This window comes from Solea senegalensis, linkage group LG11 (assembly GCF_019176455.1).
Source record: "Solea senegalensis isolate Sse05_10M linkage group LG11, IFAPA_SoseM_1, whole genome shotgun sequence".
Lineage (NCBI taxonomy): Eukaryota > Metazoa > Chordata > Actinopteri > Pleuronectiformes > Soleidae > Solea > Solea senegalensis.
In genome coordinates, this window is record NC_058031.1 from 2,113,880 (window position 1) to 2,141,141 (window position 27,262).

At 38.6% G+C, this 27,262-nt stretch overlaps 3 protein-coding genes across 4 annotated transcripts; all 3 read right to left on the reverse strand.

Moving 5' to 3' along the window:
- Positions 1–304: 304 nt before the first annotated feature.
- On the reverse strand, positions 305–6,307 carry icmt (isoprenylcysteine carboxyl methyltransferase). 2 transcript variants are annotated; one of them, XR_006361363.1, is made up of 6 exons: positions 6,068–6,307; positions 4,571–4,659; positions 3,511–3,680; positions 3,173–3,390; positions 2,630–2,859; positions 305–1,359 (listed from the first exon to the last, which is right to left on the reverse strand). XR_006361363.1 is itself a non-coding variant. In XM_044039286.1 (5 exons), exons 1-5 carry the CDS (start codon positions 6,284–6,286, stop codon positions 2,680–2,682), a joined length of 876 nt encoding a protein of 291 aa, XP_043895221.1. In that variant the 5' UTR covers positions 6,287–6,307; the 3' UTR covers positions 305–2,679. The 2 variants fall into 2 exon arrangements, 1 of the variants encoding a protein (XP_043895221.1); XM_044039286.1 differs by having other exon boundaries at positions 305–2,859.
- A 1,095-nt stretch (positions 6,308–7,402) lies between these two features.
- Positions 7,403–21,978, reverse strand: rtel1 (regulator of telomere elongation helicase 1). Its single transcript, XM_044037162.1, is given in 33 exon segments — positions 7,403–7,684; positions 7,686–7,755; positions 7,854–8,042; positions 8,721–8,846; positions 9,011–9,148; positions 9,705–9,915; positions 10,028–10,123; positions 10,590–10,735; positions 10,819–10,990; positions 11,643–11,766; positions 11,924–12,039; positions 12,143–12,289; positions 12,769–12,846; positions 12,950–13,027; positions 13,113–13,198; positions 14,098–14,138; positions 14,984–15,097; positions 15,303–15,435; positions 15,846–15,927; positions 16,026–16,097; positions 16,550–16,605; positions 16,769–16,866; positions 16,970–17,045; positions 17,129–17,167; positions 17,258–17,414; positions 18,257–18,322; positions 18,561–18,645; positions 19,068–19,143; positions 19,581–19,641; positions 19,736–19,817; positions 20,262–20,355; positions 20,950–21,169; positions 21,714–21,978. Coding segments are annotated over 33 exon segments (3,498 nt in total). The 5' UTR covers positions 21,816–21,978; the 3' UTR covers positions 7,403–7,617.
- A 1,521-nt stretch (positions 21,979–23,499) lies between these two features.
- Positions 23,500–26,335, reverse strand: ndufb11 (NADH:ubiquinone oxidoreductase subunit B11). The gene is made up of 3 exons (XM_044037313.1): positions 26,112–26,335; positions 24,609–24,739; positions 23,500–23,699 (listed from the first exon to the last, which is right to left on the reverse strand). Exons 1-3 carry the CDS (start codon positions 26,283–26,285, stop codon positions 23,570–23,572), a joined length of 435 nt encoding a protein of 144 aa, XP_043893248.1. The 5' UTR covers positions 26,286–26,335; the 3' UTR covers positions 23,500–23,569.
- Positions 26,336–27,262: the final 927 nt, after the last annotated feature.

A 27,262-nucleotide genomic window follows, 5' to 3' on the forward strand; every position in this document is an offset into this window, starting at 1 on the left:
GAAATTAAGCCAGGACAATGACATAACCCAGCTTAATCCCCTACACTACTTTTTGTCCTTGTCAACATAACAACACAGCAGAAAGTGAAGAGGTCATTGTCACACTGGATTATTTACATATGATTACAAAGTAGAGACAGTCTTACCTTCATGTAGTGTTAATTAGAGTTCCTTCTCTCTTTCACTGACAGATTTAACCATCCTTTATCTTCTGTGCATCCATGACGTGTAACCTTGTTCATGTCCTTGTAAAGGAGCCAAGAACAAATATGTTCAACAAAAAAAGAATAATGAAGACAGAGCCTTAATAATAACTGCCTTGTTTTTAATTCACACAAGTGATGTTGAGAAAATCTGTACAGTTTCTGTCAGAGTAACAAACCGTTTTAATGCAGGACTATGATAAATAAATAGTACTCCACACACGATGAAAGTGCAACAGATTTCAGAAGTGAACTCGGGTGTCTCATAGAGTCGTTTGAACATTATCTAATCCCCCACAGAGCAGGTTCATGTTTGCTACAGGTGTCACACTCCCACACTCATTCACTCACTCACTCACTCACTCACCGAGCCTCTCTGACTGCTTTACACAAATACAGCTTTCAGCAGATTGCGCCACTGGTCAAAGTAAGACTTGCATTATGATGAACAGGTTGAATATTTCTCGTGCCTTCTGGTGTCGAGTTAGTCCTGAGTGTTATGATTAGCAGCAGTGAGCAGACTCTACACTTTAACACAGACAGTGAAGTGATGGTATCCACCATCAAGAGCTGGTTAAATTAGGTTGTGTTTGCCGAAGGCAGAAAGAGACAAGCACTTGGCCACTGAGTCAGCTCAATAATCTGCATCCATATTAACATACGTAGAAGTGTTTATCACCCTTTAGATGGACTAGAAGCTGATTCTCCCCTCAGTTGTTGTTTGCTTCGTTTCAGAAAGTACAACTTATGAGAAGCAAAGGTGAAAATGGATCTTTTTTGAGACAACAACAAAGTAAAAGTGTTAACTGAGCTTTTTGTTCTCAGCTGATAGTCTAGTAATGGCCAATAAGAACCATTTAATACAAGTAACTTCATCATTTTATCCAAAAGCCTCTGTTCATGACCACCCAGACTAAACAGCATCAGTATTTTTTAAACAAAACTAACCTGCAATATTTTTAACCTTCTCCAATTTAGTGCTGTAGTGAGAGATGCCAGGTGTAACAGAGGTTCTTAAACAAAAACGGAGAAGTGTGGATGTCACCTAAAGGTCCATGAGGACGAGAGTAAGGTGGCGACACCAGGAGGAGGGTGAGCCTTCTTATCGTACGGTGAGGAAGTGGGCAGCTGACGTAACACATGTGGCACAGGGAGCCTGGATTACAGTAGGGAGAAAAAAACAAAACAGACATTTTGATATGTAGTATTCTGTAATATACACTGCGATATGTAAATCCACAGGAATTGTCAAAAGATAACTTGAAAACCTTTAGTCTCATCTGCATAGAAATGAACACTAATGATCAGTGTGTAAACCATCATTTCTTGGACTCTTGGAGTATTGAGTGACTTTTCAGTATTTTTTTTTTTTTAAGTTCTGCTCTCAGTGTTGGAAGATACTGTTAACTGATGGCGAACCTGACATGAAGAGCTCAACCAATTACGTGATTGAGTATTTCAGAAACACTAAAGTGGAGTTATATATGACTAAAATGATCAGACACATGTAATTGAATAGAAGCGCAGTATTTCTTTTTAAATGAAGCAGCAAAAAAAAATGCAGCATAATGCGTTGATGTTTCCCATGTTCCTGTGATGTGTTTGAGTATATTGCGATAAAGATAGATAAATGACAAAGCCTGGATAATGAACCCCATCACACCCAAAACATCAGCTTCTACACAGACAGGATTTATGACCACTGGACTATGTGTGTGTAAACGAAGGAGGGTCGATGTGGAAATAGAACTGTGTTAGGACTTTCTACAAACCCTTTTCTTCTACACATGAACGTCTCAATGTGCACTCAGAAAACTGCAGCATACAGACGCCGTGTTGAGCAAATGTACCCAAGTAAAACTTTGGTATACAGTAGAAGGTACCATGGTTGATTTAAAGACTAAAGAAACCACCTGTGATAAATGACTCCCACCATCAAACGTGTTTACGAGGTGGTGAACAATCCACTTTTGTGGAGCGGAAATATACAAAAGGTTTAGGAATAGTGCACTTTGACCCAACTCGAGATAGTTGTTGAAAGATATAGATGAGCCTAAAGAAAATAACTCAGCAATATGTTTTGTGATTCTCAATCATTTCCCTTTTAAACGTCTCCAAATAGCCCAGTGGACAAATCAACCTTGAGCACAACAATGAGGACACTATGCATGTGTGTAAAGCATGCAAACATAAACACAAATTTAACGGATACAGTGAGTGTAACTGGAATACATCTAGTACAGTGGAGGTTCTCTGGTCTTTAACGGGATTTTGGAGGTTGGTAGAAAAAAACAGCAGCCCAGCTGCCCGCCTCGCACCCAACGGTCACAGTCTTTTCTGTGAGCTACAGGCTCTCAGCCAGCTGCAGGGTTTCCCCTCTGGAGGGCAGTGGTCACGGCAGACACCGCACAACCACCAGGTCTGACCTGTTATACATCAGGAAGTCTGTTACATCGGGCATCCAGCTCTCGGTGTGCTAGTTGACTCGGATGCCTGAGATGAAAGGAAGCCCAGTGGGAACCTTCTTTTTGTACTCCACATAGTCCTCAGCAAAGAAATTGATGAGGGAGACCTCCTCCTCCTCGATCCGCTCTCGGAAGAACCGCCAGCTGGCTATCGTGTAGCCCAGCGTACACACTGGGTTACACAGCAGGATCTGAAGCAGTCAGACAGTTTTTATGAGACACATATAACACCATAGGTTTTATTGCAATAAAGTGTTTGTTTACAGGCAGTTGCATGGATAATGAACAACCCAGAACTCATTATTTGTTCCTATAAATGAAAGGGATGCTTATAGTTAGGGTATTTTATAGGTGACTCACAACACATTAACCGTGCCGGGGTCCAGGAGCATTGCAACATGTCAGAATCTTTTTAAAATGAGACAGTCCTTGGTGAGATAGTGTTGTGTTGAATACATTTATGCTATGGGTTTGGCAGAAAGTGAGTTAGTTGCTGGATCTCACCTGTGTTCCTATGCTCCAGTAGAACCAGCCCACGTAGGAGGGATGTCTGAAGTACGCGTAGACACCATCAGTGACCAGCACGTGGCTCCGGGCCTTCTCATTCTGCACGATGTGGTTGAAGTTGGAGCCGGCAGTCAACATGGCCGCCTTGCGCAGGCCCTCACCGCACAGCACCATGAACAAACCCAGGAAGCTCAGCCAGTGCAGCTGCTTCAGCTCTGAGACAGAGACACAGAGAGAGAAGTCTTGAATTTCAGCACCATGTTCAGGTTTGGGAAAAGAATTTACTTGCACATGCACATTTTTAAATGGAGTGAACGAGAATGACGATAGACCACCTGGAACTGTCAGCTTCTCCACAGTAAACTCCACCCATGATGACACAGCAGCCAGTGTGTACTCCATACTGTGGTTGAGAAGGAAGGAGTCCAGCGACAGACTGCGAGGGTTGATGACTGCGGTGACCAGATACTCAGAGTAATGGAAGAACGACAGGGAGCACATGTACCTGCAGAGAGACTCACTGTTACTACACTGAGTAAACAAGGTTCACCATGAAGATCTATACAACTGTAAGGAAACAAAGTCATTATATAAGTCAATTATAGATTTTTTTTTTTTTTTTTTTAATCGAGCACTTGTTTGGTCCATAAAATGTTAGAAATGTTAATAGTTGTTTCCCAAACCTCAAAATTATGATGTTTTTAAAATGTCTTATTTTGTCCACAAACCAAAATTATCCAATATAATGATTTCTTTGTTATATGGAGGAAGGAAACCAAAATAATATTTACATTTAAGAAGCTGAAAAGTCAGAAAACTCTCAAAATAGTTGACAGTTAATGTAGTATTCGATTGACGAATCAGCACTAGTTTGGACTGATCTGATCGACATCGGGTGCTGATGTGGATTAATTAAAGCTCCAGTGTGTAACTTCTGTAACCAAAGCACTGCTTGTGTCTCTACCTCCCCACACCACAGATGAGCCTACAGAGCTTTCTGAAAGGACGACTCATGGTCCATAATCCAAACAATGTTTCAGAGAGCTGTGGTTAACAACCTTAACCATAAGTTAGCTTTCAACATTTGTTACACATCAATCATGTTTCAGATGCTGCCGTCTCACTTCATTAGTGTAGTTGTTATGTTTGTTATGCTCCTTTCCCTCTGTCATTTGTGACATATAATGCAATACTGTGTCTCGACAGAAATGAAAACAAAACACTACTATACTGAAAAAGACAGAGTTTAGTGGAGTCAGTAGGCTTAATCAGCATTGTGTGAACTCATGTAAGAAACATTCCTTTAAAGTTGGGCTACAGGTGTACCACAGCAGGAGAAGACCATTAGGGTCACATAATACCAAAAGACCAAAGCCGGTCTGACCATGTACATACCAGCCAAAATATGTCCATGTGGTTTCAGAGAAGCTGATAATTAGGCCACAGCCAAAAGTGAATCCCAGAAAACAGGCCCTGACAGCAATCTGGAAGAATCAGACAGGTCAAAGGTTAACAGCAGATTGTATTTACAAAAATCCAGATGAACAGCAAATTTAAGTCAACGCTAAAATCTAACACTGACACCGCCAATTTTCTTTTCACACTTTAGGGTATTACGGAAGATGATAAGATTGTTAACTGAACAATTATATGTTTAACGTTTCGTTGTTCTCATACAAACCAGGGGTGTCAAACTCAACTACAGAGGGGGCCAAAAATTAAAAACTGTGTCCAAGTCGAGGGCCAGAGGAGGTCAAATTACAAAAAATTCACAACAGATGATTGTCCATATGATTGCCTGATTTCTTCTGCTGTATTTCAGTAGACCAGCACATACAGCCCTGTGGTCACATGTATCTTCGGTAGTATTTATTTATTTATACATGTATTTTTCTAGATGTATAAATCTAAATGAGAGGGGGCCAAATAGAAATGTGTGCTCTGTGATTTCAAAGCCCACATTTCATTTGTTTATTTATTTTACTGGCAAGGTAACTTGATAAGTATGGTACTAATCAGTGAGTGAGTGGAGGAAAAAAACGTGATCTCATGGGCCAAATACAACTGGATGGTGGGCGGGATGTGGCCCGTGGGCCTTGAGTTTGACACCTGTGGTACAAACCAAATCAAAGAGATGAAGGTGAATGGGTGAATTACAAAACAATAGTGTAAAAGTGAAAAGATCTGTATAAATACAAATCATTTCCAACTTTTCTTCTTCTGATTTTATTTGCTAGTAATGAGTAACAAAGATAGAGGAAATGTAGTGGAGTAAAAAGTAAAAGTTGCTAGAAATCTCTGATAAATTAAGTTAAGTACAGTAACGAAATATTTGTACTGTGTTCCAACATTACAACAAAATGGGTTGCTATCTAAACGCAACCCTTTATTAGACCTCAGAGTTTGGGAGGGGTGTGAAGAATGAGTTCAGAGAGGCAAGAGGATGCCAAACCATTGAGCTTTAAAAAAAACAAAACAATAAGCATTTTAAAATCAACCTTAAAACGATTAGGAAGCTAGTGGAGGGAGGAGCAACACAGTGTGATATGAGCTCTTTTTATTAAAATGGGTGTACCTAATAAATTGACAGGTGTGTGTATGAACAACAGAGTTAAACAGTGTCTCTTAATCGGTTTTACTTTCTATTTAGGGAACATAATCTCCTAGAGAACATAATGAGATTAACTCACCGTGTAACTATGTAAGCTAGCTGTCTACTGTATGTGTGACAGCTAGCCAACATTAGCAGTGTTACATGTGTGTTAAAGCATGTTTTATCACCGTAAGCAGCTTTAGCTTTAAATGAAGTGTTCAACAGCATTAAAACACAAGCTTGTCTGACTCATTGAAAGACATTTAAAAAGAGTGAGAGAAGCTGACGTCAGTGCTTACCTTGTACAGAGGTGCTCTGTATGTGATTAGCAGGAGGCCGTTGACAACTGCTATGTGCATGCAAATCGCTATTTTCCCCGGAGTTTCCGTCAGATAATCGAAGACCCAGTCCAGGTGCCCAAAGCTGGTTCTTATCAGCGGGATCAAAACCACACTGAGTCCTAAAAGAAAGCATTTGACACTCACTCTTCCTTCTAGCAGTAACTTAGTGCCTGCCATGTTGGAAATCCTGTACCTTCGGGAAGTATCGCGATAGCTAACCGGCAACCCCGAGATGTCTCGTTCTCTTCCTGATACTTGATTTGGTTCATTTTCACGACGTTTTTTTTATTATTTAAACTTTATTTGACTAGATAAATCCCATTGAGATTTTTTCTTTTTTTAATAAACCTTGTTAGATTTTATTCACGTTTAACTATTCCACTTGGTTGTTACCAGGAGCAACCGTCACTTAATTTTGTTCAGAATGACAATAAAACTCCTTTGAATTTACTGTTCCAAGGGAGACCTTGCCAAGATAGCCAGCATCACATAAAAACCCAATAATAACAAACTTACACAATTAAAACAATGACAAAAAATAAACAATGTATGATAAATTACTAAAAACTAGTATACGTCATGGAATCAGCCTCAAATATTCTTAATTTTGCTTTAAACTCACTCAATAAAATAAATTCTGTAATTTTCTAATTATTCTGCAAGAATGAATGGTGCAGATTGGATAAAAGCCCATAAGAAACACACAGTAACAGATAATCCTGGGAATGACAAGAGTATAATGATTTAATCACTTATCTCAAAGTAATGACTTTCCATCTCAAATAAGAAGTTACTATCTTAGGGTAAATATCATTATTTTTTCTCTCAGCAAGGCCTTAATATCTAAATAATAATAACTAATTTCTATTTAAATGAAGGTGCTAAATCTTACCATTTTTTTTGCTGATTTATTATTTTTACGAAACACAAAAAAACAACCAGGGATTCTCAGACAATGGAAGTACATAGTCCAAATAGTGTTAAGTAGACATTAAAGGCTGGAAATGATTTAAATTCTGCATATTTGGAGACAGATTAACGATTATTTATAATATACCCTAATGAGGGATGGAGGTACTGAGGGTGAGCTCATCCATCGGATGTTCTTTTTGAATTATTTAACTTAATTCACTTAGTTTTTGATTCATCCCTTCTGTCTGTTGTATGGTTGTGGATTTTTTGTTTTTGTTTTAAGGACAATGTAATCCAAAATATTTGCCCCAACTCGCTGAATTAATCATCAATCCACCCCCTCAGTGTAATAAGACATTCTGCAAACATGAGCCACAAATGTTTTACATTTTTTCATAACTTTAATTCATTAAAAAACAATGTTAAAATTTGTTTCTTAATAATACGTTAGATTACTGTACATGATACATGTTTACTTTTCGTGACATCGCTGTCAGAGCAGGAAGTCTTTGTCAGTGATCTGCTGTTGTTACAGTATTTCTGAGGTTTGTGGTGTTGATTGAGTGTCGCTTACAAATATCAATGTCTCATTGATGTCACACGTCGCCACCCTCTTCATATTTTCTTTGCCGATCTTCTCTCACAGCAGGAACATCAGCAGCTCTGACCAATCAGAGCATCCAACATCTCTTTGTACTGCTTCTTATGATGAGGACGAATGAACACGCCAAATCCTTCACAAAGCAAATAGTTAAAAAAAAGAGAATTGTTGAGAACAAACATTTAAAAGAATGTGGTACATTTTTAAATGCAGGGATTTGTAAGAACTTACTGAGTAGAAGGCTGAAGTCCTCGTTTCTCTCTGTGAACAAGCTCACCACCGTGGTCACCAGCTTCTCGTAGTCGTCATTCTGCTTGTAGCTGTGAATCGCCTGAAAGAGCTGAGCTGACTTTTGGGCTCCCAGAGCTTTTTTCACATCAGCCAGAAAAGCAGAGTGGACCTCTTTCTTTGGAGCACCACCTTGTGGACATAAACACAGAGCACTGGAGGTCAGGAAAAAACTGTTTTTGGTCACATGACAAAAGGCTAACATCACCACACCAAAGTCTGTGTTTTTAGCTTGCAGGAACACAAGAGCTGATATTCTAATGCTGCTTCGTTTGGCAAGTTTGTGTCACTTTGGCAAATCTAAAACAAAAGATTTCAAACACAGAAGTCGCAGAATAACACATTTGTACGTACTGATTGAGGCAGCAGTGGATCACCTACTCACCTACAATTGTACGTGCTGTGACATAAAATCGCTTGATTTTCTCTATGGACTTTGGTGTGGGGAGGGAGAGGTTTACAAAGCCACACAAACGTCACTTTCCATTCAGAAAAGGCTGATTAACAGCAAGACAATGTGGTGGACATAATCTTAACATATTGAATTTTTAATGTCTCAGGCTGAATCCTGATGATGGCTGTTTTTTGGTTGCTTTGCAGCATACAAAGTTTGTTAATTATGGTGATTAATGTGACCTCTCCACTGAAGGACCACGTCTGCCTATCTGGAACAAAACACCTAATAAAAGCACCCACTCTCTCTGATCTGCTCCATATTTGGGCACAACTGCCACAGATTTGACATTTTAAAAGTGTTTATTGCAGAATCCTTTGTTTTTCCATCAAAGGTAAAAGGATGTAAGATCCTACCAGTCTGAGGTTCTTTTAATCCCTTCTGGCTGAGGTGTTGTCCCCCTTTGTTGAGCTGTTCTGTGCTGAGCTGACTGCAGGTCGACATCGCACTGGAGGAGCTCAGAGCCACAGCAGGCTGTTTGTCTGTGGTTTAAACAAAATAAAAACACAACAGCCTGTTGGCACAGTCCCTCCATCTTCTACCAAGTTCATTTGAATACTCGATGCAAACACACACACACCTGTTCTGATTTTATTCAAGAAATGCAAATTCTTGTGTAATATAGATGAGGATGAGTGATCCATACCACTAGGCAGCATCAGTGTTTTCTTGTCATCCTTGGATAGCGAGTGGTCAGGTTTGTATCCACAGCCCTGACCGGTCAGCTCCACACATCGCTCGTCAAACTTCTTCTTGTGATGTGGACGAACAAACTGGTAGAAGCCTGTGACACAGAGACAGAGTTAGAAACACGGTCTGAAAAGTCGCCAGATTTACAGTAGTTGTTGGCAACACTGTAATTGATGGCCATCAGGGGATGAAGAGGATTTCAACAAGTGTTTGAAAACAAATCACAGAGTCAACCTTTAATGACTTATTTGGCAGTAAAGCAACAGCTGTTGACATCAAATTCAAGGACTATTCAAGGACTAATTCCCTCAAATTCAAAGCACCAAATGTGCTGACACAGCTAAAGATGGGAGGGCAATTTGAAAGCGCCGCTTCTCTCATGGTGTCTATGGATCTTGGTTAAGTCAGTCATTGTCATTTTCTTTGGTGAGACACAAGATCTTCGTGGAATATGAACAGCAGAGAGAGACAGTGGCCCAGTCTACGTACACCAAGCAATGTAGGGGCGCATGAAACAGTAGGTGGTGTCGTAACAAACAAGGGAGACATTTACCTTAATATCAACTTCTTTCTTGCACAATATTCAATGACTTTCAACTTTCGAGGGTTTCAAGGACCCGTGGGGACTGCGGTCACAGCAGCAGACTCACCGCGGAGCAGACTGTGTGTGTTGGTGTCCTCAGCTAAAACAGCTGTGTCAGTGAGCAGGGCCTCCAGGTCGTCAGTCTTCTTGTAGGTCTGCAGAGCCTGCACTATGCGTTCAAAGTTGACTTGGCTCAGCGATTTCTTCATGTCTGCCAGGAAGATCTTTGCCCTGCTGGCTTTACCTTCAGCAGACACATCCTCCAACACGCTGGGTTTCTTCAACCACACGGAGAGGAAAAGAGAAAAAATACATTGATTACGACGTTCTGTACAGGTACAGTTAATTTTGATTCATAATGTCACACATACAGTAAAATAGTTGTTTTACCTGCTCATGGACCAATTTGATTTTCCGTTTTCCTCCCCGCATTTCATCATCCATCCTCTTGTCAAATTGAATCAAACGCGTGGACAGATGGCTCGCCTTCAAACGGAACATGAAAAATTACATGTTGACCCAGTCAAGTCACTTGACGTGGTAATTTCAAGTTATTTTAGTTAAACACAGTAAACATAGAGTAAAAATAATGTTGATAGATAGATGTATAACGAGTACAAGTACAAACTGAAGTAATTGACCTGGTGTTTCTGTTTAGAACCGGAGTTCAGGTCAGGTCAGTGAATGCAACACACAGAATATTGAAGTCCTCCACAGTGGATGTTTATCCTTTTCCTCCACAACAACTCGAAATAAACCACGATGGTTGGACTATGTCAATAGTTATCACTGGTTAGAGTTTATAAAGAAGAACTGAGTCTGAAATTGTATTATACTCATAAGTGCTGCTGATAACGCAGTGTTCACTTGGGACACTGGTTATTACCAGGTCTAAACAGGCTCTAAAAGGCAGCACTGCCTTTGACTTGTAGAAAAACAGACAACACGTTACCGTGTCCTTCCCTGCAGCAGCATCACTGCAGCCGTTGCCTCGTTCCAGAGCATCCAGCAGGTTCACCGGCCTCCTTGGACTATCCTGCACACCACACTCGTACTCAATACAGATCCTGGCCATCCCACTGGCTCCGCTCTGTTCATCTGACCACAAACACAAGACAACAGGTGAGGTGACATTACAGGAAGTGATAGGACTGAGCTTTTTATGGAATCTTCATACTCACTGAGCCTCCTCCTCTTCAGGCTGGGAAGGTGGGAGTCCAACATCTTTGCCTTCTGGGTGTGGGAGCTTTGGGATGACAGAAGGGAGGAAGTGAGGCCAGAGGACTGAGTGTCTGGTTGACAGACTGCTCCACAGCTCCCTGCGGCAGAGTTCTTCTTCTCTACCACAGGTCTCTGGAACAACCAAACACAAGAGCACAGTCAGTACAGACTCACAAATCAAAATGGAGTCAACTCATCCAGCTCATTTCCTTTCAGGTGCTAATGTGAATGTTCAATCTGCCACAGATACATACAGTATATTACATTTATCAAATCAGTGCAGCAGATCAGAGCTAAAGACTTCACAAAAACACATTTGCAGATCACAGATTTTAGAATGTATAAAGATAAAAAGGGCAGAAATGCAAAGATACTCACTAATTAAAATACCATGTAATATTTCATTTTAAAGAAAGTGGGAGCAGGGGTTGTGTCCATTAAAGGTGAATTTGTTGAAGCCTTTATTGTGTATCATATACGCTGCAATGTGTGGGCGACTTTTGTTGATGTTGTTGTTATTATTCTGCTTCTGTTTGGTCTTTATGAACAGAAATGATATTTAACATGCAAACATTAAACAGTCTAAAGTCTAAAACAGACTCTGTCAAGAAAATATATCAGACCTGAGGGAGCATTTGCGTGTATACCTTTTTCTGGGTGCTTATTTTTGGTTATTTTTAAATATTTTGGCTATAGTGGAGTTCCACTGAGTGTTGGAGGTAGGTACTAATCTAAAAAAACAAAATAAAGCAGCTTTGTGAACTGTGCATGTGCAAGGACCCACCAGTTTCTGTGCAACTCTGAAGAACTGAGAAGCGTCACGGACCACATTCCCAAAGCCGTCATAGAGGCGAACGTAAGGTCGAACCCAAGATGGAAGCTGAGCCCGGGCATCACTGCCCTTAAACCTGCAGGAAGAGTCACGTGATCTTTTAATTTAACCACCTCAGAATCATCAGAAGCTGAAATTGGTTTAATTATTCAACAACTTAATCACACAAGAGGAAAAATGCCTCTGCAGTGTCTTTGTGTAGGTAATTCTGTGATATTCAACCAAACTCTGACCTGTGGTCACACAAGAAGATGGCTCCAAAATCCTCCTTATGTCGAATGACCCTGCCGATGGCCTGGTTCACAGCTCTGTAAGCCTGCTGTTTGTACCACTCATTCCCAGACAGGTACTGTCCCACACACACACATGCACACACAACAGATATAACGACTAAGACTTAATCAGTAAAACATCACAGAGCTCTTTCAGTCAAACTGAGAGGTTTCTCTTACCTTAAGTCCTGGAGTTTTTTTGCAGCTCAACTCGTCCAAGAACTTCATCTTCAGGATGACGCGAGGGTCCATCTTCGGAGGGAAGGGAAGACCGGTGACGATGACGCCGCGGCCGAAGGTGTCAGCAAAATCCAGACCCTCACTAGCCTGACGCAGGGATACATTGACAGAAAGCACTGTGTGAGAGACATACCTGTGTATTGTTAGCGTGGCATGAAGGGAAAAGAAAAGCCTGTTGAACCTTGGTATTCCTGAGAGCTGTGACACTGCACAAAGTTTGTTTTCATTGAGGACAGAGTATGTACGACTATGCTGAAAAGTTTAGATCGCAATTGGACAATATGGTTCAATACAATTTGGCAGAAAATTATGACTAATGTCTGATATCATACGGATACAGGTCAAAAATCACTGGATCAGACATTGGACTGATAAAATTATATATATATATATATATATCATATGCTTCACTATGCAGAGACTTTAAAAATAATAATAAAGAATAATCAGCAAAAGCATTTTAGCTGTTTATTTCTTATTTCTTTTCTGAAATTGGATTTCAGAAACCTACAATGCTTCCATGTGGCAAATAATAGATATAAATAATATATTTATAATAACCTCACCTTTCCTCGACACACAGCAAAGAAGCTTCCCCCTTTGGATGCTGGATCATTAACTTTGTTGTAATAACCATCAATAGTCTATGAACAGATAAGAGACGGGGTCAGCTGCTGAAATGTAGTCATTTAGGGAAATATTCTTAGTAAAATAGCAATACAGACATTTAGCAAAAGCTTTACTTGCCTCATTAAAAGTGCCTTTGCCTTTTGGTTCAACAAACATAGGCTTTATGTTTTCAATACGATCTGCCTGTCCATTTTCCTGATGAGAACACACAAACATCAGAAATCATGTGGAAGGTTCGACATTATGTCTTCACTGTTGATACATTTTACTACATACTTACTCTCCAGAACTCCAGGGTTTTCTCCATTAAAGGAAAAGAAGGAAAAAACACTAAGAGACCATGAGGAACCACACGACTCAGGTTGGCTGAGGAGAGAACACAAAACATGACACATTTATGATGAGGAAAAGTTTATGTATGTATAGTTTAAACCAGAAGTTTACATACACTATATAAAAAGACACATATGGATGAACCAGACTTGCAAGTCCACAATTCTCTTCCTGATATCTTGGCTGATTTCTTTTGACTTTCCCATGATGTTACACGAAAAAGCAGTGTGTTTCAGGTGTGCCTTAAAATACATCCACAGGTGTGTCGCTAATTAACTCAAATGTTGTCAATAAACCTATCAGAAGCTTCCAAAGACATGGCATCTTCATTTGGGCTTTCCCAAATTGTTTAAAGGCATAATAATCTTAGTGTATGTAAACGTCTGACTTTGAAGAAAGTAATAACAAATTGTCTAAAAAAAATCCTTCGCTCATTATTCTGGCATTTAGCAAATATAAATAATTGTGATAATTTATATAGTGTATGTAAACTTTTGGTTTCAACTGTTTGTGGAGGAGACTGAGGTATGTCAGTGTGCAGGAGGTTTTCCTTAAGGCTTTCTCTGACTCTGTGTCGGCATCAGTGGTCTGGGATGCCACATGAAACTCATGCTATGTTGATACAGTATTGTGTGCAATTCCACCAATGTTATTCATATCAGTGCAATACTTTACAATGTTTACACTGCAAGTCTTAAGCTCATGCTGTGTATACTCACTGTCTATACTGCATTACTACTACCTTATTATCTTAATATTTTTCTATATTTGTATATAAAATTGTATATGTTACAATTCATGTTTATAATATTTAATATTTACTTTTTGTAAAAAAAACTCCCCCCTTGTGGTGCTAAGACTGTGGCTTATTTTCAGCCACAAAAAAAGTCCTTCAATCATCGATAGAGAAAAAAAAAATCAGTTGGACTTACCAACAGTGTTGCCTAAAGACGCCATGTTTTCAGGAATAAACCTGTCATAGAAAGAAAGGTTACAAATTTCAAATTTGCAAGAAAATTGATTTGCCTTTTACTATAATCATCATCACATCTGCACATGTAAATCACTACACTACGAGTCTCAAAGATGGTCAACAAATCTTACTCAGATTTATTTGTAAAGCAAATGTATTACACACTGACAACTCAATGTGCTTGACATAAAATAAACAGAGTACAGAAAAATAGAAAGAGAAAAAAAACACAAAGCTAGATGGCTAGACGGCAAACTGGCTTGCTGCCCCCTCACTGAGAGGATGGCAAAGGCATTCACCAAACTCGAGACTGTTCGCTGTCCTAGCTCCCAAATGGTGGAACAAGCTCCCCATTGACATCCGGACAGCGGAAAGCCTCCACATCTTCCGCTGCCGACTGAAAACACATTTCTTTCGACTCTACCTCGACTAAGACGACGACAAAGCACTAACAATAACTTACTTGTACATCGCACTTATGACTAGCACGATATAGTTTGGATCACTTGAAGCACTTACTTACTTCTTGCTCTTGTTTGTTCCCAAATGTTTAAATGCACTAATTGTAAGTCGCTTTGGATAAAAGCGTCTGCTAAATGACATGTAATGTAATGTAGACTAAAAATAGAGCATAGAATATGACAGTGCAGCGTAAACCAATAATTTAAGGATTGTACATTACATGTAAAGTCATTTAAAAGAGCTCACTCGTACATTTTTAACCTGGATTTAAAAATATTTACATTGGTACTGATTTCAGCACCATGCTCAAGTCAAGTCTGAACAGAGCCTCTAGTTGTGTGATGTAATCAATACTGCAAATAATAATAATAAAAAATACTAACCTTCTATCAAATGCTGAACTTAACTGGACGCCATCTGGGCCTCGGTCAATGACGCTGACAAAGATCTGATCCCGTTCAATCACGTGGCTGTTTTCCAGACACACTGGGAATTCTCTACAGCAACAACAAAAATACAGGATTAAGATTAACTGTTAACTGCTGCTATGAGTTTAAATTAGTACCATCATAGACACAACCACACAGATCACACATCAGAGTGCATAATGTAGATACAAATCACAGCACTGGGCAGTAATATTGAGACATATTATGACATAGATGAGATAGTAGCTTTGCTTCATTTTGAAAAATAACTTACATCCTCATCTCAGAGGTGAAGGAGGACAGAGGAGAGAGGGTCCCACTGGTCAGAATGATGCTGCGAACACCTTGATTTACCAGTTCTTGCATGCTGAAGCCAGGAGAGAAGCACCAGTAACTCAAAATGTTGCCTACAAGGTGCCAAGAAACAGTCTGTTAAAATGGGTTTTCAGTGAGAAAACCTAGAGAAAACTCTCAGCAGGGTCAGAAAGGTTTATTGCAACATCGCTATAAATGAAAGACAAATTTTCTTCTGAAACACTGTGTGGTGGAGAAAAGAAAATAAACCTGCTGCCGTAGCAGGAAACTGGAAAAAACGCTGCAAATGATGCATCAGAGAAATCCCATCCCTCCTTTCTATTCTCTAATCAATGTAAGATTAAAACACTTCTGTGTAATCACCTTAGAATAATTCAGTGACAAATTGTTCAATAACAAAGTAATAAAACAAATATCTGACAGTTGCAGCCCACTAGAAAACTGGGATTTTGTGGAATGAATGTGAATTATGTGCAGAGGCTCAAGGCTGCATCAACATCACCTTGTTTCTTTGATGCGGTAGAAGCCCACACATCCGTGTTCTGTTTCTTCCTGTTAAAGCTGTTGTCTTTGTGGATATGAACCTGAGTCGAACACATGAATATGATAAGATGATGTCACTGTGGTGGAGATGCACAGTCAATTCCCGGGCTGTTCACGTCGATGTTTAATGAACACGCACCTTAAAATGAGCTGTGTTGGTCTGCATCTGTAGGTCTCTGTCCTTATCCGACGGTTCACCACAAAACACCAGCTGCAGGTCGAAGAAATAATGTTGAGGTTTAAAAACAACTTCATCACAAATACCACATTAGGAAGTGATTTGGGGACACTGGGGATTTTTAAGCCACTACAATGGTAACTATAACCAACACATATTATTTATTTTCTCTCATGGTTAAAATATTCATTCATGTTACAACAGTGTGAGTAGAGCTTGGATTTTCTCCCTCTATCTACGATTCCTCACCAACACATACACGGACATCAAACACATCTGTACAGTTAGACAATGTGAGCATTTTGTTCAGTGTGGGGACGTGAGACCCGATCACAACTGCTCACATCCAGGAAACGCCATTCTTTGCATTGTCCACTTTGTCCACTTGTGGTTTAATCTCTTTCAGGAAGGATTCCTAATGCCAGGTCTGGACAGAATACTATAAAAATGTGCAACTGCTCCTCTAACTTCATCATGTAGCGTACCTGTATGATATCAGACAGCTTCTGCAGTCCATTTGTGTTCAGGAATACTCCCGTCTCTGGAGGGACAACATGTTTCAGACCAGTGTGGAAAAAGTCTAATGAAGTTCTTGGTGTACAGTCAATTACTGCTTTTTTGTAGGCATTTATCAAAATAAATCAACAAATAAGAGACCCCATCTCTAGATGGATGGTAAAAGAAGAAAGTTAAGTCATACTGACGTCCTGCTAAGTATCCACTGATCTGCTCCAGAGCTTCGTAGACGGCCGTCTTGCTGTCGTAGGTGAGGTGAGCTCTCTCCAACAGCTCAAAGATGAAGCTGAGACAGAGACAGAGCAGATGTGTCAACACTCAGACATACAGTGCACAAAAGCACAGATTAATATTCAAGATTTATCGTCCACTATCACGCTTTGACCTACATTCCTGGTTTTGTGATGCCTTTGTCACTTGGAACCTCATAAGAATCAATAGCAGCTTCCAGGTCCAGCAGAATCTCTATGAAAGCAGACATGATACCCATGGTTAGGTAAAACGCATTAAATCCAGGCATTTGTATAACTTAATTTAAAGATACTTACGCTTGATTTTAGCAATCGTGGTTATATCTACTTTTAAACCTGAAACAGAAAAACATATTAGCAGCTGAAACTAGTGACATAACATAACAAACGTGACGTTCAAAGGTTGAGATATGTAAGAATTCAGACCTGAGTTGAGGGATTCTACATTGAAGTCTTCAGTGAAAGTGTTTCCATGGCTGACCTCTTTAGCCTGCTCCGCCAGCAGCCTGTCCACGGCACTAATGGCGGAGGCTACATCATAGGGAGTCAGGTCAAAAGATGTCGACTCTTCACAGGTCTTTTCCTGCAGACAACAGAGAAACATGCTGGGATAAGCTCTGCTCTCTGTATATACCTCTGCTCCCAATAAATGAAAACACTTCTAGTGCAGTTTCTGCTCAATACCTGCCTATTTTTTGTGTATTTTTGGTGTGTTAGAATTCTAACTTACTACAACTCAACAGTTTTGTTTAAAGTGAGAAAATTCAAATAAGGACTGCATCGCCTGCGTTGGCACTATGTTACTTCAGGTTTTGGGTCTACATCCTTCTACTTTACGTTTATGTGATCCAGTTTTGATGAAATCATGTGACTGACAAAAATCTACAAAGAGCAGATTTAAAGTTTCAGTACTGAGGAGAGAAGAGAAACAGTATTTGGATTTTTCTGTATGTCCTGTACATATAGAAAGTCTTTGAATCTTTGAAAAGCAGTAGCTGTGATGAGAAATGTGAGGACTGACAAGGAAATGTAAGACATTCCTCCAGCTATTATCACTCTTCATTTACATCATCAAGTGGGGTCTTATCTAGAGCTGAAACAATTAATCGATGATTAAATTAATTGTGAACTGTTTTGATTTCTGATTGTTTCAGTTTCTTTAATGTGAATATTATCTGGTTTCTTTGCTCCAGATAACAAATAAATCATTAGAAACTGAATCATTTTGGTTTGTTTGTTTTTTTCTGTAATTTTAATACAGAATCTTCTGTAAATTCTGTTGAAGTGTTTGATACATTTTAATTGAAATCCTACTGAATCACTCACAATAAATAATATGTAATGAAATTATACAACTGGTGCTAAAACACATTAGTGAAGTGTTTTTATCAAATAACAGAGTGAACATGTTTAAAACAGTCTTACCACATTATGAGCTTCATCAAAAATGACAACAGCGCTTTTCAGTTCGATATTGTGGGCCCTGCGGCTCTGTGAAACAACGAGGAGAGAGAATTCACACTTTTATTAGAGCAGGACAATGCACTTAATACAACAGCAGACAATTCATTGATAAGTCTAAGTTGCAGCCCCAACATTTGTATTTGAATACATGTAGGGAAGTGAGATCACAGTCAGATGATCTCAGGACCCACATTGAACAGACAAATGTCAGAACTCAGCACTTGTAGACACATGTGATCTGAAGATGACTGTGAAGGCCGCTCACCTTTGGGTCCAACAGGTAGTTGTACGGCATAAAAATGATTTCTGCCTGCTGCTTCAAGGAACGTGAGAGGTAGTATGGACAGACTCTGGAGAGAAGGAGAAGAAGAAAAAAAGACCGATTGAGGTATCACACAGATATTTTTTTGGTGCTGTGTCTTACAGAATGTACCTTTTTTTTACCCAGACTGATTTACTTATTAATAACTAATTTCCCTTTTTATGTCCCCATGTGAGTGTTATTAAAAGTAGAGCTGCAATGATTAATTGATTACTAAATTAATTTCCAACTATTTTCATAATTATTGAATTGGTTTGAGTGTTTTAAATAAATCAAGAGAATTTAACTTTAGCTGGACAGAGATCAGATCAGGAGACACACATCATAGCGGCTTGATAATTTTTAAATTATATGTAAACATAATCTCGACATTTTAAAATCAGGTGCAAATAAACTAAATGTTTTAATAGTGGATCTATAAATAGGTGAACATGAATATAGAAATCTCACCTTTGTTTGTTGCCGAATTTGACCAAGTCTTCCACGTCAAGGATAGAGTTCACCAAGTCTCTGTCGGTGCTTTTTTCTGAGGACGAAATCACAGAATCAAGTGTTATGTTGACTTTAAATGTGTTCAGTGTTCAAGTACAAACATGTGGCCTGTTAAAAGACTTGTGTATGTATCTGAACAAAAGGATTTTCCATGTTATCCTTTAAGTTGCTACATGGATAATCAACTCTTTAGATACAAACGAATCCTGTGGTTTCACCGATTAATCAGTTTGACTTTTTCTGTGATTTCAGATTCTTAATTGTAAATATATTGCAGTTTCTCTTGCTCCTCTATGACAGTAAACTGAATATCTTTGGTTTGTGGATGAAACAAGACGACACCTGAGGTTTGGGAAACAAAGATCAACATCTGTCTTCATAAACAACTGAGTGATTGAGAAAATAATCATTACTCAAGGTAATTTTGTATAATCCACCTGGGTGAAGCCCCTCACTGTCTTATGCAATTACCGTCAACATTGTTGTAGTAGACGCATGACCTTGTGGAGACTTTTCCTCTGCACATATGGACCTGAAAACACCACAGGTATCAGTTTTCCAAAGTAGCCACACATACTCACATACTCTCATCTGCAAACTAGAGGTGAGGTGTGTGGTGTGTTTACTTTGATGTGGTGGCTCTCTTGACGCATCACTTCCTGGTTGATACACAGCTGCTCTCTTGACCCCAGGACACAGACTTTAGGGCTGAATAAACAAACAAACACATAATGGTTACAAGACCAGAAATGGCCAAATACTGGGATAAAATAAAAACTCTAGGTCAAACATTAATTTCAGGTTAAAGATCCATAGAATGTCCACATCAACAGCAATGTTATTCAGATTTTCAGTCTGTAAATTTGGGAAAGTCTGGATTGTGTATTTGCATTTTAACAGATCCGATATCAGTCAACATAGTCATTTTATACCTTTTAAACTATGACACTGATAACAACACATTTGTATACACATAGGATTGTATCAGAATTTACATTTTACATCTGTCTGGTATCCGAGTATCGTATCGGCTCATCCCTAGACATGGGTCAATGTAAGTCAATCAATCATGTATGAAACGTGTGCATCTGACTGTATAGCAACATTCCCCATGAAATAATACTAATACCCATGCTTATGAGTTAACAGTACCTGTAAGACGTGTTCTTCAACTCATTGATAACCTGTGCGAGCTGCGAGTGAGTCCTGGATGCATATATGATCTTGGGGACATCAGTGTAACTGGCTGGAAGACACAAGGACACACAACACTTGCATTTTGTTGCATTAAGGCAGGGGTCGGGAACCTTTTTGACTCAGAGAGCCATGAAAGCAAAATATTTGCAAATTTATTTCAGTGAGAGCCATATAATATATTTTAAGACTGAATTTAACTAAATGTGAGTATAATAAACCTCTGAATTTATTCTTTTAAATAATGTTGTTATAATACTCTTCGCGCAGTGTGTCACCAGCAGCATATCTTGCGATCACACTGAACTGCGACAAATGACTTACGTCTGTTGACTCATCCAAAGCCAGGGAATAGAACGGTGCTGCATTTATGTCATTCACTTGCGTTTCCTCCACTTCCAAAATCGATGGATGGATTAAAACAAGTGATAATATTTTATGTTTTATCTGAAAAGCCGAAATCTGCGAGCCAGATGCAATCATCAAAAGAGCCACACCTGGCTCCCGAGCCATAGGTTCCCTACCCCTGCATTAAGGTATCAGCAAGAGTAGATTCTATTTATGAATAAATGATGGTTGAACTGCTGGCTGTAAAAAATGCCTTAAAGCGGACCTTCAGAGGGATGACAGGGAGTGTGTTTCTTACTTGGTGTGGGACCGTCTGCAGCAGTTGATCCCCACGATGACAGAGGTGTATTCTGGAACATCTCACCAGCACCAGCACTAGTACCAGCACCACCCATTCTCTCTTTTATCTTTTGGGCAGAGATTGAGTCCTTGAAGTGCTCCCTCCAGGCTAATGTGGCACACAGCAGGCACAGGGTTTTACCAGTCCCCGTGGGACTCTCCAGAACCCCATTCTTTTCCTGGAACAAACACACAGACACATTAAGCAGGTGAAGTTATTCTCAAAAGTGAATGGGTATACTGATTATAAAACTAATGAGGGGGTGTCTAATGAGAAATATGTCTCATGTGTGTCACCAAGACATATTTTATACACACACACACCTAAAAAAATCCTGAACAAAAGGGCAGTGAAGAGTATATAAATATATATGTGATGTGTTATTTTCCTTACAAGCATGTGCAATATCAGATTTCACTTTTGTGCACAATATTATACTCATTCTATTTTAATAACTATTCCCGTGTCATTACAAGGAATATTATTTTCTAATTACTAACCTCATTTTACTAAATCTATAATCTCATACATGTCCTCTATTAGGCAGGCTGTGTTTTAATGTACTGTATTCTTCTATTCTCAGGTGGTTAGTTTTCTTTACACCCTTGTCATTGATTTAGTGAAATGTGTCTGGCACAAGGATTTTATTGAGGGTAAATAAGGTTCAACTGAGTGTCAGCCATGACAGCGTGTTGATGTTTGAATAATAATAAAAAACTCACCTTCGTAAGACATTCAATCACTTTGCTCATGTAGACTTTCTGACAGTCATACGGAGGAAAAGGGAATTTCACGGTCACTCCATGAAGACTCAGGTCCGTCATGATGAGTGTCCGTGGTTTAACTCAGCACCAGCGGCAGCAGCAGCATTAACTATGACGTTAACATTAACTTTTTAACAGTTTTTAACGTTAACATGCGGCACTGACTGTTGAATCCTCACAACAGCAGGACCTAAACATACCAGACTTCGCGCCTGCTTTCCGCTTTCGACATCTGCGCATGCGCACTATGATAACATACCTCTGCTGCGTTCACGTCGCCTGGGGATATTGAGCATTTCTAATATGCACTGCATAATATACTGCATTTGTGATTGTGAAAGAAATATACAGTTATGTAATATATATATATATATATATACACACACATATATATATATACATACATATATATATATATGTATACATACATATATATTTACATATATAAAAATAACGCTCACACTGCCACACAACAAAGTAGCACACAATATGTAATAAGGATTCATTTCTGTCACTCATGAAGTCTGTGGAAGCTAATTTCTGCCAAAATGGCAAAAATAAAGATCCATTAAGTAATTATCATGAGAAATGTTCTCAATGTACTTATTTAGTATCACAAACGACAGACCGTGTAATCGAAAATAATGACTTAGTATCACAAATTAGAATGATTTAGAATGATTACTTACAACTCAAGTTAATGAGATTCTCACAGAATAATGTCAAAAGCCATTCATTTTTATTTTTGCAGATTGTTTCTCATCATAATGAACAGATTTTCCTTTTTTTACCACTAGGTTGTACTCTTACTGTTAAATCAGACGTGTTTTTAACTTTAAATAAAAGCTGCGCAGGATTCACAGCTTTACCTAATGTATTATATTTAATTAATCTCTTTTTAAAATACATATGTATTTACTTTGCATACAACATACTCTCTTGTGGCAATTTTTTGAAATCGTTGGATAATGGTTGTTTTCATGACTTTGTATGAGACCACAAACAGACAAAGAAAATACATATATCGTTATTTTTGCTTCTTGGGCAAATCAATGAAGCCAATTTGTAAAAACCCAATTTAAAATGCATGTGATTTCTTTTGGCTATCTTGCACTAATCTTGCATACACGTTACACACATGCAGAAAACACACTGTCGTCATATAATTCTAATATAAGTGATGCACTTCAAAGTAATTCTTTTGATGGCAATTGCTCACACAGGAGAAAATTAAATTCTCAGTTGATTTAAAGCCCACATTGAGGGATGGATCACTTATTTTTGAAAAGTACAAACTCATCCATGGGATGTTACGATCCAAGACCAAAACAATTGCCAATTTTTACTCTTAAACAGTGCTACGGGATTAGCATGTTACCTTTCTATAACATGTAAAATGTTCAATAGTCTTCAAATTAAGTTAGGGCCAGCTGTGTATTTTGTTAATCTTGCACATTATTAAACATTATGGACTGAGTGATGATACAGTAAAGATTTCAGTAGCAGAATCAGGTCAAAATAATTCTGCAAGTCAACCCAGGCACATTCAGGACGGCAGCATGAGAATTTGGGGACTCCACCACAATCATGAAGAACCATGACACATTTAACTGTGACAATATGTTATTTTGTAGGGCTTCAAAATACACCTTGTTTTTGGTACTGAACTTCAATATAATAATAATAGGAAACATTCGAATTACTGTTCCAAGAAGCCACTGTCCACACACAACAATTACACAACTCAATAATTACAGCATTTATTTTCAGAAGAAAACGATATCTCGAAACAGAGTGAGTGGGTGTGGGACTTGTTACTCTTCGCCGGTGGAGGGCAGAATAATCGTGCTTGGGTCGTAGTAGTTCTTGTCTATAAGAGGAAGACCCTCCTGCTCTCTCAGCTGGATCAGACGCTCGGCCTCCCTTCTGGACCACTTTCGCATCCTGGGAAAAAAAACACAAGAGGAGATGCAGTCAGAGATAAAGACGGTATGTGAATAATAATACTTAAGTAGACTTTGGGACCCTATTGAAAACAACATGCTGAACTAAGGGGTTTACACTTTGTCAGACAGTTTTGGCTCCAGCTCAACCCGCGACCTTCATATGGAGGATAAAAACAGTAGAAAATGGATGGTATCGTAACTGTGATTACATTTGTAATATTGTTTTTTTTTTTATTCAGCTTTAGCTTGAAATTGATTATGTAATAGATTAAAAACACAATGAACGTTACCACAACACCCTCAAAGTGCATAAGTACCGGTGTGTAGAATTTAGTGAATCCATACAAGATTATGGTAATAAAAACAGTTATTTTGTTTCAGGTGATGATGATGAATAAATTAAATGAAAGCATAATGTTGTATATTGTATTCAATTTCTGTTGATAGATCCTCTGTAGTGTATAAACTGGACCTTTAACAACTCTATAGTTTACTCTAACGCATGGCTGAGAATTAAAAATGGAAAGATATGAATGAATCATGGATATTTTCATGTGCATAAATTGGCACCAGCAACCCCTCATGTGGAGGATAAAGCAGTAAAAGATGGGGAGTGATTGAATGAAGAACTGCAAGCTTTGCGACTTGCAAGTTGTGTCTTTTCAAATCATGATCATGATTTGAAAATGATTAATTGTTCAGCTCTACTTTAAACCGATAAATCAATGCCTTTTTATCTGAAGGAGGTACAAAAAATGTCCACAAGTCAACACTCAGCTTTACTCTTTCAATCAATAAACATCACACATCTCTATTTGACATGTTTGTGCAGTCTGGTGACGTTAAAAGATGTCATAAAGAAAAGTATTAGGGATTATTAACAGATGTGAAAAGATTGAGAACTCACCCATGGTCTGGTAAATAATAGACAAACACAGAACCGAGAACAAGAGCCACAGAGACGCCAAAGAAGAAGCCCACCCTCATGTTCCACTGATCCACCACGGGGTCACTGGAGAAGCCATGGTAATCTGGATTCTGACAAAACACACAGAGAAACAACTGAGTGGTCAAACACAGTGCACATCTTCAAATGGGTTAAGTCATCAGACTTCATGAATTATTATGAGTCTCAAGCAAATTCATCTCTTACATCTTATGACATTCAGATAATAATAATAAACTACCAACTGTTATCTACAGGCTGAAAGTTGCATTCACACTCTGACTCTCTCCTACATCATATATCACCCATCGACTTTAAGACAAAACATTTGAGAATATCATCCTTTACAGGTTTGACACATACAGATCAACATATTTTGATATTTTATGGACCAAATGATTACTCGATTAATCGAGAAAATAATCAACGGATTACTCAATTGTATAAAGCTCTGACTATGATGCCACTCTCAGACACATTTATTTCTTTGAAACATGTTCTAGAAAATGTGTGTGTGCCACCTGTTTAAACAAACAAGCAAACACACTGACTATTTCCTGCATAGTCAGGATCAATACCTGTGTATTGATCTTATTAGGGCTGACTTCATATAAATATCTAATTTGCGATTATATTGAATGAAATTGCGATTGAGAGGGAATTGAATTGAACATATTTAAAATGATTAATGAATGATATTTGTGCACATCTGTGAGAAACAAAAATGTTCTCTTCAGTCTGCATATTTTGAAAATATTGTGATAAATTGTTCATCTCTAACTCTAATGGACCTTTATGTGGTATAAACACTGACCGTGTCAGGACCAGTAGTCATTATGGAGAACAAAACCACATTTCTGAGGAATTGATTAGGTTGATGGCTATGATTTAAACATTGTTTATGTTCTAGTTAGGCTTAGCATTTCATTAATTTTTGCTACTTGCTGTTGTTTGTTGTTATAATTTTGTTTAGACTTGGATCTTTATTACACAGTATGTATATGTAAAGATAGATAGATATTTATAGTCTGTACATACTAGAGTATTGAATAAAGTTTCTTTTACATTCTACACTCTAGTAAACATTCTAGTATGTTTACAGTCTCAGAGGTTCAGGGTCACATTTCAACGTGGATTGTACGAGTACAACGATGCATGTGACAAATAAAACTCTTTAATCTTGAAATGGTTATGATTATGGATAACGCTCTGTTTCAGCTGTTGAAATGAACAGAAGTCAATGCAAAGTCCTACTAATGATAGCTGTGTACACCAGTGTGTATGTGTGTGTGACAGAGAGATAAAGAGTCAGACAAAATTAAATCTAATCATACCAACATATTACTTTTACCACATAAAGAGTAAACTTGTCCACAGCTCACAGCGGCTCTATGTTTTGACCATCACTGATAATGGTTAGTATCCGCTGGACAGCGACTGTCGCGACTCATTGAGAGAACTCACCTTGACATACTCGCTGACCTCCCCGTGTTCAGCTTTGCCCGCCGCGGGGAACAGCTCCGTCACAGCGGCCGAACCTGCGCCACCGGTCGGTTTGGACTGAGACACGAAGCGTGACGGTGGACGGGAGAGTAGCCGAGGCAAGGCGAGGCCGAGCCGCGACATTCGGGTCAACATTTTGCCTGTTTGTGGAAGATACTGCTGACCCGGAAGCGGAAACCGCACACGTTTGCCTCTTCTTCTTAGATTTTAGTGGCGTTACCGCCACCCTATGGTGTCCGTCGGTATTTTCTTTTCAACGTAAACAAAAATGACAAAAAGTATACAACACAGGCAGCTACGATATAAGGTACGTTTTTTGTTGTTTCTATATGTATAGAAGCCCAAGAATGCATATCCAAGTCATAATTATTTGATACTAAGTCATCATTTTGAGACAATATCCCATAATTATGAGATGCTATGTCATAATAATGAGACACGATTTCAAAATGATGACTCAGTGTCTCATAATTATGACATGTGAAGTCATGATTTTGAGATACTAAGCCATTATAATAATGAGATACTATTTAAGTGATAATAACAAAATAATATCCCATAATTATGCGATGCTAAGTCATAATAATCAGATACTGTCTCATATTTATGAGATATTCAGTCACAATAATGAGATAATATTTCATTATTAGGACCTCCATATATTTAGGTGTATGTGACAATGTGTGAGGATTATAAGAAAAACATTTTGTGGAAATCACATAAACAAAGGCTAGAAATAAAACTATAAAATAAAAAAAGAGGCTGCAAATGGCAGATTTAACACACAAGAAGGATCAAGAAGCAAACAGAGGGACATGGATAGAAACAACAAATGTGAGGAAATGTTAATATGAGTTTTTTGTGGAGGGCCTCAATGAAAAATATCAATTAAACTTGCTATATTTGAATATATGGACATATGGCTGTACCTATTCAAATAAAAACCTGAATATCACAGTTCTCCATCTCCCTCTCTCCAAACAGAAAGTGTGCTAAATGCTGTACATTTTATAAACAAGTGTTTCCAAGTCCCCCTTTGTGCTATATGAATAAAATGTAACATTATCATTATTATTAAATGAAAAACACCAGCCTTCACACAATCGGTTGCG